General features: G+C 42.9%; 1 protein-coding gene across 2 annotated transcripts in view; it reads left to right on the top strand.

Annotated features, from left to right (window-relative positions):
• col4a2 (collagen, type IV, alpha 2) overlaps positions 1-18,077 on the top strand; it is a 54,998-nt gene that overhangs the window by 2,812 nt on the left and 34,109 nt on the right. For both annotated transcript variants that reach the window (XM_053439694.1, XM_053439693.1), the window contains exon 4: positions 17,564-17,644. In XM_053439694.1, the coding sequence (XP_053295669.1) occupies positions 17,564-17,644 (81 nt within the window). The remainder of the gene's footprint in view (positions 1-17,563; positions 17,645-18,077) is intronic.

The raw sequence follows: 18,077 nt of genomic DNA, 5'->3' as shown, positions 1-18,077 counted from the left end.
TGGTGCACGTCCTGTTGTTGGACAAAATACAGATTCATTATCAGCGGAGCAGCTCTGTGTTTGCTGACTTTACACTTCACTGTTCCCACTTTGGAAATGACCCTCCTACTCATGTAAATGGAGATGTTGTTTTTGTACGCTTACATGTGTAAAAGGCCTCCTGGATTTTACCTTAGTCCCACAAGTCGTCACAAACGTTTTTACAGATGTTCCGTTAAATGATGATGAGGTTCGACTGCAACAAACTGAAAATGGTCGTTGTGAGTTTGTTTTCATCTCCTATTAGGAGACCAAACGCTCATGTGACACTGACTCTGCACACTGTGTTTTTGCATGTTTGTTTTTTTTGGTAAGTTGCGGCTTGTGCTGGATGTCAGATGTTCAGTGACTCAGTCCGAGATGTAATATCATACACAAGACTGTCAGATGAAAAGTTATTTATCGCGTGTGATGAAAAGGCCCCGTTGTGTCTCTCGCTTTATCAGATTTTGCCGGGGCTCGATTAAAAGCGTGTGACCCAGCGCGGCTCCTCTGTTAATTGTGCAGCTTCGCTCCAAGATGGTGACACTCGGAGGCTGGAGGCAAGTTTTAGTTTGGGCAGCATCCATGTGCTAAGTGCAGGCAAATTAACTCTCCAGTGAAGAATCGGCTCACAGTGATTCCACAAAAAACAAGACAGCTTCAGTTTCTGACTTTTCAGAAAATATCTCCCTGTGTCTGCGGTAAAGAAGTGGTTGAAAGAAGAACACGTTTGAGTCGTGAGCTGGAGGTTTTGGAGATGGTTAGAGGCCTGATTTGACGTGTAAAATGGTGCAGGAAGTTGTAACAGATCCAGTGTCACTGTATGATGTTTCCCATCTGACACAGACTCTCTCAATCTTCGCCGTGTCTGTTTCTGTTTAATATCAAACCCAAATCGAACCCTCGGGAATGATTTACTTCTTTGAAGCAGACCCCCGCCTCCGTGCTGCACAACTCTTTCCCACCATCTTGACTCCGCGTGACGTTCTTACATTTGGAATTCCCCCTGATCATTGAAAATGTAATTCTCAAGATATTCTGCATGTTAGATTCAATTTAGTTGTTTTCCAGATTTTAACGTCCAAGGGAGGGGGACTCAGCCCTGTCATGTTTGGGGGAGGGGGGGGGGGGGCACTGAGAGTCAGTGTTGAGCCACAAAGGTCAAAGTTTTATTACTTTCTCACTTTCACGCAGTCAACCAGTCGCGACGTGACCGTCCAATTGTCTGAAAAGTCGGGGGGGGGGGGGGGGGGGGGGGGGGGGGGGGCGGTTCTGATGCTGTTTGACCCTTCGACAGGAAGAGGGCAACACCTTAAAGGCCTCATTGCCTCAAGGATCATTGAACAGCATCTGAAACCTTCTCCCAACACACAGATTTTTCAGGTCACTTTCAAATCCTTAATGAATTAATTGGGACCAGACTTTTCATGACTCTTCATGTGTACAAGCGAATGCGACACGACGAATGCCTTGAAGAAGACGGACTGACGTTATCCCCGTTTGAACTTTGGTTCAGTCTTTCCTCTCTATGGTGGAAGGATTGTCACCGCTCCTTCAGAACATCCTGGATCCCATAGAGCATCTTTCGGAGGTTGTTGGGGTTAGGGGGGGGTGCGACTGCATCCAACAATCTATCAAATCTACCTAATGTTTTATTGATTACTGTGTCAGAAAATAGTTACGTCTCCTCACACTTTCCCAGAGTCCAGTGTGAACATATTGAAGGGCGTTTTCACACCTACCTTGTTTTGTTTGGACCTCCGAACGTGTTAGTTAAGTCTGAACCTAAATAACAGGTGTGGAAGGTTTCTCACTCCCGATCAAACCGAACAATTACTGGCTTGCGGTGAAAACAGTAACTTTTTGGACAGTAATGACTTGCGCGCCAGTTGCAGGAAGTTGAGACAACATTAGAAGTTAGAATAAAATAATTAAATGAAGCAGAAGTGGCTCCGTGGATTACTTGTGGTCTTCTCTTCCGATGATTTAACAACGAGGAAGTTCATTTTGCTCGGAAACGATGATGACATTACAGTAACAAAGCGAATCGGTTCATCCATTGTCTCCATTCAAACAAAACATGCCGGTGTCATACGCTAGCCCATGTACAAACCAAACAAAGTCAAGTGAAGGTAGATGCAGCCCACACAGGGATCGAGGACGTACGTATGTCATTCATATTAGTTTTAGTGCACTCTCTCAATGTTTAACCAAAATTATCAGGTGTGAGACACCAAATATTTTAGACCTCTGCTTGGCGATAAGTGATTATCAAATTAGCTTCTTGTTCAAGCTGTGCTAGATAGTTTATTTTACTTTTTGATCTCCATCTCTTTTTACGAGTGCAGCCCAGTGCAACACCACAGAACTAACAACGTCAGATTTATTGGTCAAAGCTCCCTTGACTCCACTGTGACACATCGCAGGACAGTTTTTGCGACTCATCAGATTATCCTGTTTTCTGTATCTCCTCCTTTGAAGATATAGTCTCAAACTTTTGTGAGGCAAATAAACCCTGTGGCTCATGATGGCCAAAACATTACTCTGCACATGGATGCAGGTACACCCCCCCCCCCCCCCCCCCTCCTTCTGCATACGCACACAAATACCATTCATCAGTGTCCGCTGGCGGAGGAAGGAAGGCTCTTGAAGCAGAAATGTTAACAGGATGTTTCGTGAAGGACCCTTTGAGAGGCTTTGATTCTCCTGTTTGAGAATATATTTCAAGATGTGTGCGAGCGCGATGGAATGAGGGGATGATGCGGCGGATGTGTGAGTTGTGGGAATTTCGTCCGCGCCCAGGGATGACAAGTTGTTGGCTTCACATCCCGACTGTATCTGGAAGCCCTGCAGCAACGACTGCTTTACAAATTACCCTCTTTTCAGCTCCGTGGATTGATTGTGATAAATGTTTCTGCTGCATGTGCCTTTCTGGTGTTGTATTCCACAAGGTCAAACTACACTCCAGTTTTTCTTAATATCCACAGGAGAATAGGGATGGAAATGCAGTTCACACTAGTTAAAAGGTGTAAGAAGATGCGTGGTGCAGTTCACTTTGGAAACCCTGCCTCACGAGCCTGCTTTTTCAGATGTGGATGAGCGGCGGGTGGTGGGGGTCGCCGAATGGAAAGCAGACACGTGACCGAGCGCTCAAATGTGATTGTTTTATGGGGGAGGAAGGCGTGTGTCCGGGGCGAGGGGGGAAGATGTCTGACGGTGATAAGGGCAGAAAAATGGCGAGCACGTCCCCTCCCGAAATGGTGGCTGTGATATCGAGATCGCGCGGCTGTAACAATCAGGGGAAGAGCCCCATTGTGCGCTGCTGCAGGAAACCACAGGCTCGGATGAGAAGCCTACGTGTGGGGCTTCCCTGCGTGTGTGTGTGTGTGTGTGTGTGTGTGTGTGTGTGTGTGTGTGTGTGTGTGTATGTATGGTGATTAAGAGACTGAAGCAGGGGAGCCATGCACTGAGGTGTTGCCGTCACCCCTCTGACCTCCCTGCGTTTGTTCTGCGTTACGTCTGTGTAATGTGCACAGCTGCTCACATGTATTTTATGTGTGTGTGTGTGTGTTCTTTTCTTTTCTTTTCTTTCCTCCTTTTTTTGTTACATTTTGGTGCTGATTATTTTATTAGTCTTTGATTCTTCATTGTAACAGCGAGGAAAGGCCCTGGTGAGCTCGGATGTTTGTCCCACTGGCACAGAAATCCCAGTTTAAACAAGCATCGCCTGCATTATTACAAGACCTGTTGAAATCAGAGCATTAGTATACCTCTGGACCTTTGGTGAGAGATTTGTTTGGGTGGTTCTTGCAGACCCTGAGAGGTGTCTTCAATTAGTCGGCCAATTTTGCCCCCACCAACAGCACGTGCCTAATTTTCTGCTCTGTTGCACGCACAGAGTGTGGGGGATGTGTTTATCTCTGGACTCAGCGAAGTTTGACTTTATGGGAAACATCCTGCGAGCAGAATTGTGTGAAGAGAAAATAGGTTATCCAGAGAAGCTCTCTAAACAGGAAAAAGGAAACGGGTTGGAGTTAAATGTGTCAGGAGTTGCTTTACAGCCCTGCCGGACCCCACATAGTTAGACTCCTCCAGAGAGCGTTTACTGGGATGTATGTTCACTGTGTGAACCCCGGCCTGCTCATACGTTACAGCAGCAATACCAGACAGGCCAGGGGAAGAGTATGTGATGTGTAAGGCTGCATGATGGCTGTTTTATTTGTCTGATGTGACAAATTGTTCTGTAGCATGAAATTTATAAAATTTTAGACGTTAAATGAAATCAATTGAATTTCGCTGCCTGTTTAAAATGTGCTCTGGACATTCCTGAAAGTGTTCACACTTGTTTACAGTATGTGGGATAAACCACCCAGGCCCAGGATCTTAGGGGGCCGCTAACGACTTTATGGAGTAAAAATTGTCCAACATATACAGATCGGCCATAAACATTATTTAAATAACTATAATATAAATAAAAATGCAAATACAACCACATATATATATAACTTGAGTAATGAAAGTAGATTTTTCAAATGTAAACATATCCGGCAGAACCCCGCCCTTCCCACATTCAGGGCACCATCACACATGAAAACAATGGTGGCTATAGACTTTTAACAGGAGAAAAATTCTTTAAAGAAAATCTGCAGTATTGTAGACAAGCCCTTATCGTTTTCATAACATAAACATCACTACAAATACATCTGTGAAAGACTCATATCTGCCAACTTTTATTGGCCAAGAAATAAATCGCTTGGGTTTTACCATCTATGTTTTTTCTGCAAAATGGGTTAATTATGTTCATGTCATTGTACATTTGATGTAACCTGGTGCTTTGTGGTCTCATGATTTGATCCTTTTTCTGAACATGGCTCCATGTTCTATACTTTAATGTGCTGCCTTCCATCCCAGTACAAGAGCACTGCACCCTGTCAGCTTGTTCAGCAGATCCTTTCCCCATGCCTCCTCTTGGCTGCCTGGCATAAAGACGTTTGAATTATGTATTAGTATTATTCTTATGTTATAATGATGAGAAAGTATGTAAAAGTTCAGGAGAAAGGGCAGCAGGAAAGGGGTTTGATTCCGTGGATAATCCGTTCATGCTTCATTTTCATTCCCAGTCATGTGTGACAGCCTGTGGTCACACGCCATGAGCCTCTTCCCTGGTTCAACACAGGCTACAGTAAAAGAGCAGACTCACAAACTTTCTGACTTGTACTTATTTCTGAGAAGTGTTTATCTTTACTGTATGTATACAAACAGACGAATCAACATCTTTAAACATTTAAATACTTTATATATCCTCTGGCGCAGGTTCTGTCAGTTCTTGATGGCAGATTTGCATGCTTGCTCATTAGAGTTTTTGTTTGTGATGTTGTTAAGAGCTAATTGACAGCAAGATTTTTATAAGATAGACCTAAGAGCAATTCTACCTGTGTAATTGCTGTTGACTGTGTACATACAACATTTACAGATGTTTGAGGGTCTAAGTTCCTCGTCCAAACCAAAGTAAAAGCCCTTTTTCATTTGTTATTACCATATAAACATGAAGAGCATGACAGCTCTCCAAAATGAACCCAAAGTGTCTTGATCGCCCCTCTGGTGGCAGGCTGCAGTATAGTTCATAACTGCCATCTCCTCCATGTTAGTGGGTGAGTAAGTTTGTGAGTAACTTAACTTATAAACATAGGGTGAAAGCGCAGGACCTCGCTACTGTGGCTCCACCCCCCCCCCCCCCCATTACTGTGCAGACTCTGGCTTCACCTACACAAGATGGCAGCGTTCTTATGGGATATTTTGGCTTCATTTCTGGATAGTTAGAGAAAGTGGAGATGCACCTACACTGTACATATAGGTCTACATATGTTCTGTATTGCTGTCATCTGTTGGGATAACTCTAAGATGGAAGGACCTTGTACACTTTTCTTCCTCTCCAACAAAACGTTGTGTCCCCTTTTGAATTGAGTCGGCAAAATGTGTAATCTTTGACATTCACTTAAAAATATAAAGACTTGTCATCACCTCTCTGGTCTGTGTCTATGTAACCTGCATTTGTAAACTCCATCAGTTTCATCTGACTTTTATTTGACTTGGAATTGAGTTCGGAAGTGAAGTTCATTCTGGAAGTTGTCTTTGGAAAATCCCCCATTTACTGTATATTTATAAATATATATCCGCCCCTGTCCTTTGACCTCTATCCATCTTACAGTGATTAATGGTGGGACACACAGGGGTCCCATCACGCTGAGCTGAAAGAATTCCAAAGGCTCCGTCCTCCCAGTCATCTGAGGGTTCAGTCTCTCACTTCCTTTTATAGCCTCGTTCTGCCCCTGGTCTCTGTCTGCCCTGTCTTCTGTCCCCTCGCTCTCTCTCCATCTATCTGTGAAAGGGACACTTGGCAGAGAGTCTGTCCTGCCTCAGCTTGTCTCCTTCACGTTTCAGCTCTCTCCCCATTTTTCCCCCCTCGCCTCCCCCCCCCGCGCGGCCCTCGGACATGTGCGTCTGTCTGTCTTCAGTCGAGGTGAGTCTTCCCAGTGAGCTCATGTGGAAGGATTGTGTCAGCTGTGTTTACCTAAAGACCATACATGCTCCTTTCTCACAGCATCAGTCTGGGCTTTGAGCTGTTTGGTCCGACAGGTGCCTGCTGAGGGCCATTCACTGATCTCCCTGCTGGGAGACTTGGACCATTCACCCCCATCCCAGCTGTGCTCTAATTGATTAAAGTGAATAATTTCTTGTGATGGGAAAAATGTTAACAAAGTTAAATGCACACTTTGCGATAACAAGGCTGTGTCCAACTTCTCTCACTCTTGCTCATCCTCCAGCTGATGTCCCCCCCCCCCCCCCCCCCCCCCCCCCCGTTTTCGCTGTAATAGTGAAGTGACGCCATACATGGCAACGTTTGCTTGTCGGCCTGCAACTACTTTGGTCCAGACTGAATCATCTCAGAAAGTATTTGATAGATTGCCTCCAAATTTATATACACAGACGGTGCCCAGAGTAACAAGCTTGAGCTGTTTTTAGAAAAAACTGGAGGGTCTGTGTATGAGAACGCAAACGTGGAGGAGTGGGCGTGTCAATGATGTTTCTGACGCGCAACAGACGCAAAACAGAAAAAAAGAAAAAGAAGCATCGTACATGTAGAAAACACAGACAAAGATGTCAACCTGAAAATAAATCAGATTCGAGAGCTTTAGCAGTAAGAGGTGTTGATGTGGTGTAAACAAAAACATGTGAATTCCGCAGCTCTACTGAGACGCCTCATCTCGTCGGTTTGTTCCAGATATTTTTTCCGGTTGTTTTGAACGCATCACACCCAGATAATGTCCCTCTGTGTTCTTCAAGTGGAAAAGTCAAGTGAATGTCCGGACCTCATTATCCAGACATTTTACGGAGTTTATGTATGAAACTATTTAAATGACTTTGGCTCCTGACTTTTCCTCTCCATGAATTCTTCATGAATGCATTTATGTTTGTGAATTTGAGTAGAAATTCTTTAAAACTATGGAATGGGTTGCAATTGATGGCTCACACAATAATTTCCGTTTTAGGACGAATTATCCCATATTATCCTGCCATCCAAACCGCTTTAGTGTGTGGAACTTTATGTACACGACTAATTAAGTTAAAGCTTCTATCCCATCCCTCATTCTGGATGATGTTCATCACATGTGAGTTCCAGGTGAGGACGTTATCTTGTCATACACAGAAAACAAACAGATGTATATTCAGGTGCCCGTGTGTTATTGAATATGTCGTCACATCTGGATGTCATTAATCAAAGAGGTGAGCAGAAGTGATCACCATTAACAGATCTGACAAGTCGACCCTTCGGCACCAAAGACCAGATCAGCTTCATTCAGTTCACTCTGTAGCAGGAAGCCCTCATTAGGAGCACGGCCCTCTGGGAAATGGAGTCAAGTCCCTTGGTGACCTGAGGCCGGTTAAAGGAGGAGGAAGGTCCAGCTGTGTCAGGCCTGGGGCAGAAACCGGAGCTTTGTTTACACTAGAGCTGAACCAGAGGATAAGGTGGGAGTCTCTGCTCCGTCCTGCTTCTTCCAGGTCCCTCTGCTCGAGTTCATGTTCTCCTTCAAAGTCATGTCCTGCTCTCTGCAGAGTGACCCTGTCCCCCGTCTCTGCAGGTCGCTCTCTGTACTCCCCCTGCTTTATTCTGAATTGTAAAGCCTACTTTTAGCACACCTTGTTGTGTCATATCCATAATGAAATAACAATGGAGTTAAAAAGGTTATTTACATTAAATACTGGTTTAAAATTAGAAATGAATTAACGCTCATGAGTCCAAATTCTTTTTTTAAATGTAAAGTCTGGTCATACAGGCATCATTGTGCTGGAAGAAGACTTCAAACATTGGCATAGGGAAACTTTTTTATGTGGTGTATAAAGGCAAAATCCAAAATAGTCCAGGACTCCTAAGGGTTCAAAATGTGAAATGCTAGAGGTGCAGTCTGTGAATAAAAAGTTGAGCCTTGTTAAAAGAACGTGAGACAGAGCCAGATTTGATATAGAAAAGCAGCTGGATGTAATGTAAATGTTGAGGTGTTTTGGCTCCACACTTTTTGTAACGTATCACCTCACAAATCCAGCCAATGTTTTTATGCTGCTCCTTTCAGTCCAAGAACTGGAGTTGTTGTGTGGGTGTGAAGTAACTGCGCAGTGAAAGATTTCCTTTCAAAATATGTGTGTTTATAATGTATCTGCAACACTAGCAGGCTCAGGAGGTAGAGCGGATTGTCCACCAACCACAGGGTTAATCCCAGTCTCTCCCATCCCATGTTTCAAAGTGTCCTTGGCCAAGATACTGAACTGAAGACTAGAAAAGTGCTATATACAATACACACTAATCAACATTGGTGTATTTATGAAGGAAATTATGACATTGGTTTCATTTAACTGATAATGATCCTTTAAATATGTTCAGATTGACCCTGTACTGGTCCTCATCAGCTCATGAATTCTCTAATTCCTGTGTCAATAATTTGTAAATTTCAAGATATTACACACAGTGTTAAGTTGGTTTCTACAGCTGCTCTACCCTGACTCACAGAATCACGTCATGTGTTAAATCTCATAGTTTTTTCATTCACTCCTCCTTCTCTTCTTTTCTTTCTCTTTCCTCTTTTTTCTGTATTTCTTTTGATTTTCACGCTATGTGAACATTCGTCTCTCTGGGTGTTAAATGAATGTCGCTGTGACTTTAGCCCTTTAACTCTTGAACAGGAAGTTGATGGTGGTGTGGCAGGAAGCAGAATGAGGTATAAAGAAGCAATGGTGCAGACAAGCATTACTGTTTATCACGCATAGAATCTGTAGAATCCATTATAGCTGCCATGAGAATTCTCCTTATCACCTTAATGGAGGCCTTTGGGACATTTGTTTCTACACTAAGACATGGCTCAATACAAACTGCACCAGTGCCTGGGATTTGTTTGATGTTTTTCTTCTGCGTGTGTGTCTGTGTGTTTGTGTCGGACCATTTTGTTTGTTAAAGAGTTGTAAAGTGATTATTTGCAGCAATATTATATCGCACTATTGCCGGAAGGCGAAGCTGCTCAGGAAGTACAAACCCCTGTTTGGACATGTTGCCCTACTTTTTAAGCAACTAGAGCATTTTTGGAAAAACAGGTACTTATGCTGATAAATTAAGTACAGACATAATCTGCATTCATCAAATTAACATATGACTTGAAATCTCTTCAGTGGGAAAGCTCCCAGATTTCCAGACTTACATTGTGAGGATAACATTTCCTATAACCCACATGTTAGTTACACAGCCAGACAGCAACAATCACCAGCATGATGTGGTCACCAACTCCTTTCAGTCCTCATCTTCATCTATGATTTAATGTTTGTAACTTCCCACACAAAGTCACAGGGCTCATTTAGAGAAGCTACTTTACTCTTTTATATCCAACAAAACAAGAAAGGTTTCACCCAAATTCCCCCTCATTTTGTCCTGAATTCACAGAGGCTACATGGAGCCACACCGCTAGCATGGATAAAAATGTTCCTTGTGAAGTTCCCTGATGATTTAGAAGTGAACTCTGGCTTCCAGGTTACAGGGAGTCCTTCCCAGAGATGCTTCTCAGCTGGCAAAGGGAGTATCCCACACCCAGTATTGAATTGCTCTCGACCTGACACTGTGATATGGCACAGATATGCATCAAGTTATATCCCGTCTGTTTCCATCACATACGAAACCCTTCACCAGAGATTCTCGTTGAAAGGGGCCAGGTGTTTCAACTTCGGCAAGTTTTGTACATTCTCTTTGACGTGTACATCATTAGTGTGAATAAGAGCAGCTGTAACCTTGGTAGTTTCTCTTCCTGGATAATTTATTACATCGCATTTCTAAATACATTCTCGTAACGTTCCAAAAGAAAATACTACATATTGTATTCTCACTTCATTTCAGCCTCAAACTTGTGTTCTCTCAAAAGAAATCAGTTTCTGTCTAAGCCAATGGGAAAATAATTGTATTTCTCACTTGATTTATAACATCAGTGAACGATTTCCTAAGGAGTTGATTGGCATTTAGAGTAAAGATGATGCAGCCAACGGGCATGATACCTTCTGATTGACAGCTAGTACTGACCAATTTCTGCAATCAGACAAGATCTGTTTGGACAAAAAACGCCAAACTTGGGCTTGAAAGCAACTTTTTTTAATTACTATTTTAGTAGTTAGGTTTATAGTTAGTTTTAAGTAACTGAATTCCTATATTGCATTCTCTGAGAATATTAAACGTAGCTCTGAATAAGCTTCGTGGGTCGTGGTTAAACTGAATCTGTAATCTTTTTGATTTATACACGATAACCTGCTAACAGGCTTCTCCTTAGTGGATGGGTCATGTTCAAACACATGAACACTAACCAATGCAGGAGGGAAGATAGTTACACCAGTATTGACTGGACATCGTTTGATCGCTGCTTGACCGGAGACGGAGGGAACTTTTGGCCGAAAGACGCAGAAGTTAATGGAAGTTAGTTAATTTCCTTCTGTCCAAGCTATGATAACTCACTAGGCAGGATAATAAGAGTGTTGGGTGAGGGTTAGTTTGGTGGCACTTCTCTGAGTCCTCTGAGGATCCACTATTTCTGATTAGTAACTGCAGAAGGGAGATGGTCCCCCTCAGATTGAATAGTGGGATCAGACATTCCTCTGGGTCATTGGGAAGGCAGCAGGTCAAATCCTTCATTCAGGATGAGTAACAGCCCCTGACAAACAGCCCATAGATTAACCACTTAAGGTTTTCTTGTAGTGGGATTTAGTTTCTGTCTCATCGTCTCAAGAGTCTTCATTACCGTTATCACAGCAGCCATCTCTCTCCTCATTGTGAGAGTGAGTGAAGGGAAACAACTGTGTCACCACCAGCCTCAGATCAAACGCATGCTGACCTGTGATAGTCTGTGATCTAGGCTCATGTGATACCTCAAACACAGGAGGGGTCCCTCACAAACAGTGGTTACACTCCACTTTGCCGTTTCATGTGTGAAAACTGAGAAACCGGCGCAAAGTGGCAGTTTGTCATTTCAATCACCTGAGCCTCAGAGGGATCTGTGTTACGTGGATCTGTCTGTGGCACCAAGGTGGATCTGTGAATGTTTGAACAGCAAATCCAAACGATGAAATTATATATATAAGTTTTCTTTTTAATGAAATAAGTAAGGAACCTTTTTGGTATCTTTGGATTTTTGGTGAACGATTTGCAGGGGGAGATGTGGAATGTACATATATGTGTCAACACCAAGGACTCACATCTGTCTCCTCCTGCTTCTGCTTGTGTGTGTATGTGTGTGGTGCGTGTGTGTGTGTGTGGTGCGTGTGCGCTCGCATGTGCATGTTTTATGTCTTGTTTTCTGTTTCATTTCACAGGGGAGAGGCTTCACAATGCATTTTCTGAATTCCATTAATGGGTGTTTTGTGCACTGCTCTCCATTAACCTACATTTTTGAGATTTTTTCTAAATCAATTTCTCTCCCCCCATTTGTCTTAAAGTGACATTTGTACTATGGAAGCATGCAGGGATTATCATTGTAGTCGTCATTATGTGGGTCCCTGATTCCTCTAATTTACCATAATCCTCCTGAAAGCCTCTGTTTTTTGTCTCCAGCTGGAGGCCAGAGCCCAACACGACTCTTTCAGTTGTAGCTGAAATTATTCCTCTGGAACTGTATTTATAATTTGCCTTCAGTTTGTTTGGTCTGCGTTTGTTGTGTATTTTTGTCTGGTCAATGTTTATTTTGGCTGCTTGACATTGACAGGAAGTGGTTATGTCTATGGTAAAACTACTGTAAAGTGTTCACAAAAAGAAAAACAATACTATAGTGACTCAAGCTGACCACAGACAAATCACACAAACCAACGATCATCACATCTGAATATACTCTGGTACGATGGTGGTACACTATAAAAGACTGGGGAGTAAGATGAAGATAAAAATGGGCAATTATAATTCAAGAAACTATAAGGCAGGGGAAGACGCCTATCCAAAGGTTTTGCTTTGCCTCTAATTAAAGCGGTTATGTTTTCTCCCCTGTCCATGTTTGTTGGTCTGTTTTTTAGCAGGATAATGCCAAATATACTGAATAGGTTTCCATGAAACTTGGTGGAACGATGGGACATGGGCCATGAATCAACATATAAGTTTGATGTTGATCTGGCCTCAGGGACAGATCCAGCATTTTCTTATAACCTTCTTTAGCATTGTGATCTTATGGATATTTTCCCTGATTTCACAGAGAATGATTCATGGATTTTGATGGAAAAACCGGCAAATTTAGGGGACGGATATTTATGAGATTGCACAATTTGGTGCTGCTTGATTTGATTTAAGGGCCTTTGCAGAGGTGTAACATTATAACCTATGGGAGAGGCTCATATCCTATAAAATGATGGCGTAGGTCAAACATAACATAAGTCAAAAATAACCCAAGTCAACAGTTAAACCACTTTTCACATGACACCAGATAAACTGCAGGAAACCATAGCAACAAAACATATAGATGTTGTTAAACTTATTAGTAAATCACTTATTATTTGAGACTCTGTGCAACTGCCTCCATTTTACCTTTATTAGACACCTGGTAGGAGTGTTATACTCTCGTCCAAACTAATCCTCACATTCATAGACAATAATAAAGTAATAGATGAGTGGAAAGCAATGTGTTTAACTCCATTACGTCTTATTCCATAGTGCTTACTGATGGCTTGTAACAGCATCTGTCGCCGCTCTTTCTTTACGGATGAGAAATGTAATTCAAATCCAACGCTCACTGGATCACCTGCTTTGCAAATCCAAATAAACCCTCCGTATTTCATTTTAATAGCATTGATCACAATGATTTGTTAATGTGTGTGTCGGCAGGAAGGAGGAGGGAGAGTGAGAAGCTGAGCGTGAGAAAGAGTCGCTGTTGACCCAGCTGCTTTTATTTCATTCACTGTACATTACACTGAAGGAGTCGTTGTACATTCAGAGTGAAGCTCCAGCTCAGCCATAAGGAGCAGGGAGGAAACAAAAACAACATTGCTCGGTCAGGGAGGCATTAATCAGACCACTGTAGCGTGGCGAACATGTACAGTTCATCTTTATACAGCAGTGTGTCAGTGTTTCATTAGTTATTCAAGGAAACACTTTCAAAAACAGGTAGCGACAGATGAGTTAATATCAAAGATGTGATATAGCCCGCATACGGACCGTAGACTGTATAATTGCGTGTATGGTGGTAATGCACCTTAATGCAAATTTACGCCCACCATAGAAGATACACTGTAAATGAAGATGGACGACACGTCTCAGGCCCCTCCCACTATCCAGAAATGAAGCCAAAATATCCCGGATATGAAAACTGCCGTCTCGCACCAAAGATCAGAGTTTCACCTGTTTTTTTTATCGACAAATATCTAATTGAAACTAAACTTAAAAGAAAAATTAACACTTGGACATATAACATTTGAATTTGTTCCATGTCCCATTCATTTATCTGGAGGTGGTGAGATTTATGACCTATACTGCAGCCAGCCAACAGGGGGCAAATGAGTCACTTTGGCTTCACTTTTGGGGAGTTGTCATGTTTTCCATCTTTATTTCTTATTCCAAACACATATGGCAGAGGAATATATTATTTTTCCTCAGGGGACGCCCCTGTTGGCTCTGAGAGAGAAAACTGCATGTTGTTACTTTGACAGACTCAACCTATTTCCCTGCGTCAACCGTTATAAAATGTTTTATTGCGCTGTCACGTGTGTTTGGTCTGAGCGATAGACCCAGATGCACAGGCTGATGTATGGATATGAATCTGTGTAGAAAGCGTGTTTACATCGGTGCCACTGACAGCGGTTCATAGGACATAAAAGATGATCAACACCGAAGGGCTGTTCTGTAAACAAGAGGCCCTGGATGAATGATCACAACAATCCAGATCCCAGGAACTGCTCTGTGCGTATGGGCAGTGTTTCATGTCGTATACACTGTTGTTTGACAGCCCTCATGTCAAAGATAAAGGAAGTTGCTTATTACACTCTCAAATCTGTCTAGATTAAAGAAAGGAGATATTAATGGGTTCTTTTATAAATATGGGAAACACTGCAGCTCATGGGCACGTGTCGAGCCGAAATCACCATTCACTGCTAGACAAATAGCAATAGCCTGATAAAGTATTCTCTACTGAGACTGGGAGCCTGACCTCTCTCACTACAGCTTATAGGTGTCAGATTTATGGTAATGGACTGTATGACCCCCTGCTGTGGTGCTGGGTGGTCTGGATTCATGTCATTCTTTCTACCGGTTACAGCTTCTGGGCATGTAGTTTTGATCTGATACAGAACATGGTTAAAAAGGCCCCTCTGACCATTTTTCTTTAACCTGAACACACTGTCTTTGTCACATCTGTTGTTCAGTTTTCTCAGACCCAACAAGGCAGACAGAAGGCTCTGTCCATTTGCGTATAAATATCTAACATTGAGCGAAAATCAGCTCTAACGATTCCAACCTGGGATTTTTATCTATAATTTTTTTATCGTCCTTTTGGTGACGTTGTCTGATAGAAGACGTGTAGTTGAAGTCTGCGATCAGACAGGATGGTGAATTAGTGGTTCCCTCGTGTGTGTATTAGTGAAAAGGCACTTATGAGAAAGCACCCTGAGAAAGACAGGGAATAGAAAATTGTTGGTGGACTATTTGCAAAAAGTTTTTGAACCTCTTCTTTTTCCATAAAAACATACATTTTTTATTGTTCAGTGCTTCATTGAAAATGCACCCCCACATTATCATCCAATTACTTTCCAGTGTGTTATTAAGTCGTCGGGTGGAGAAAACAGGATGCTGCAGCACAATCCTATTGTCTGCTGAAACAGCCACCAGCTATTTCCAACCTGTAAATGGTTGAAAGTTGAATTGATGGTACATTGCTGCACGATGTGTCAACGCCTTTATGGGGAGCTGCTCCTTTGTGGGTCTGTTCGGAGATGACGCCGTCCATTGTCCATGTTCTGGATTTCCACCTCACTGTGGAGAAAGGTCATGTCGTGAATTTTTCGTCCACTCCAGAGGATAACATTTTGCCAAGGTGTTCACAGAGACGTGTTGTTGTTTGTGGACAGAGTGAGTCTGTCACCATCGTATTTCAGGCTGAAACTGAGCTCATCACAGCTTGTCTTAACTAGATCCAACAGCAGTTTGAAAGGAACCCCACAGATCCACCGATAGTTAGCAAAGAAATGCAGCCTTGTGCATTCCATGATGGCGGGGAAGAGGGTCTTTTTGTTGAGCCGATAGGGGATCATTAAAGGACGACGTCTGCACATTAAAAGATGGTCTTTGTGTGTGACGAGGGTCTCAATGCGGCCTTTGTCTTCGGGGGCGCTGGGATCTGCTGTCAAAATGCGGAGGGAGAAATCTTCTGATTCTTTATCAGCCACTTTGTTACCATTGTGGGCATAATGTGTCCATTTTCTCGGCAAGGGAGAAGGGAGGGTATCGAGGCATTTGCTGCCTAAGCAGGCTACGGTATGGCTGTGTGGGTGGAGGATGTGGGCCGACACAGAGACGTCAGCAACACGGAGCGTCTCTGCATGTCTGTATAGACAGTTTTACTCACACTGTACTAATACGCTTAGACAAAGCAACTGAAAAGCCTTGTATACCTTAATGGAGTAAATGCTAAATTTGTTCGTGTTACATCTGGATTCAAAGCAGGGAAAAGTTCCGTGGAATAATTCAACTATCATAAAGCTTTGTTTTCCAGCCAGGCATTTAAATGGAAACAGTGCTGCACGGTTTAGTCACTGATTGACCCACACGTCCATTAAAAGAACATTTGGATCAGTGATTCATTGATTCCAGCAACAAATTAGAACTAAAGTCTTGATGTTTTGCAGCAGTGGAGGTGAAGATGTGGCTCTGAGCATGCCATGTAAACTGCTTTCACACATGCACTGAACTCTGGACATTTTCCAGGAAATGTCGGACTGAGCCCATGTGTGAATATAGCTGGAAAATTTCCAGTGGTCGTGTTGGTGATGTTTCTTATAGGCGAAACTGGAAGTATATGTTAGGGTGGAGATACAGACGTAGATGTCAACTTAGAAAGACAATGAGATTCAAGAGTGTTCTTCGAAAGGCAAACTCCACAAACTATATACACAATATTCCTGTATTTTCTGGAGTTCAAATCTGAAAGCGGCTGCAGTTTGTACAGTTTTGCTAAGGTTTCGAACTATTTTGCCTTTGCTTCTGATGAGTAAGAAATGTGCTCATGCAAAGGATGTAAAGCTAATTCTTTTCAGCTTGAATTTTACAAGGTATTTTCCTATAAAACACAACATAAAAGCAAAGGTTCTCAAAGTCTCCATTCTGTCGTCATGAACGTCTCCAGATATCTCAGCGGGCTCAGGACACCTCTGACCTGTGGGTTGGGAAATCCCGCTTGTGTTCCCGCTCTCTTTGATCGAGTCATGTCCACGCTGACCTCATGGGCTTTGTGTGTGTGTGTGTGTGTGCTCGTGTCATTTCTAGCACAGATCAGCCTGTGATAGTGGGTGGTTTGAGTTGGTATGCAGACATCCAAAGACAAATTGTGGCAGACCAGTGGCGGGACGCAGCCTCTCTGATGAATAGGACTTTCATGGCTGTCCATTATGTCTGGATGTCCATCATGAGTCACTGGAAAAGCATTCTAAACATCCTATCTTCACAGTGGACCAATTTACTCAACCGCTCAGACAGGACAGCAACAACTTTCAACACTTGTGCAACAGCACTGCATGCACGTGTCACAAACCACATTGTAAACAAACAAAGGCGGTCACACCTACACAACAATTTAATCCACACTGTGACCCATGTAATGCATCAAGAGGATGGCAAGCAACACAACATGGAAGCATAACTCCCCTTGTGTTTATGCAAATGAAGCAGACAGCAATATATGTTGCTGCTTTACAGTTTTGAGTATGTTTGACCTCTGCACTCTGACCTCTCATAGTTCATCCCTGACCTCCATGTTGTGTGTTTTGTGTGTGACAGGGTGGGAAGAAGCACAGCGGCCCCTGCGGAGGAAGAGACTGCAGCGGAGATTGTAAATGTTTCCCAGAGAAGGGTGCCAGGGTAAGCCCTAAACTCCAACTACTGTTCTAACTAGCACCGTAAACGTGCCGCTCTATTTCTCTCTCCTTCTCTCTTCCTCTGTGTTAACCAGCTCTTGGTTTTCTCTCTGGAATATACCAAAAAAGGCCATGATCACACATGATGCTTCTTAAAACCGCCTGCAAACTGTATCAATATCAATAACATGGAGACTTTTTCCAAATTTCTCTGAAAGGATCATCCTTTAAACCCAAGGAGAGCAGCCAAGCTGCTTTGATTTATAGCATTCATTACTCCAGATTGGCTAAAGCTGAGACCAAGAGGATGTTGTATAACTATCAGAATGAACGTAATGGTCTGTGCCTCATGTGAGCATTGTCTCTGTTACCAACACATCATAGAAGCATCATGTCTTATCCAGGCTCTTTCGTGGAAAATCAAAGCATCACAACAA

The sequence above is a fragment of the Pleuronectes platessa genome, chromosome 14 (genome assembly GCF_947347685.1).
Source record: "Pleuronectes platessa chromosome 14, fPlePla1.1, whole genome shotgun sequence".
NCBI lineage: Eukaryota > Metazoa > Chordata > Actinopteri > Pleuronectiformes > Pleuronectidae > Pleuronectes > Pleuronectes platessa.
The sequence above is the reverse complement of the archived record's forward strand: the minus strand, read 5'-3'. Positions and strand labels throughout refer to the sequence as shown.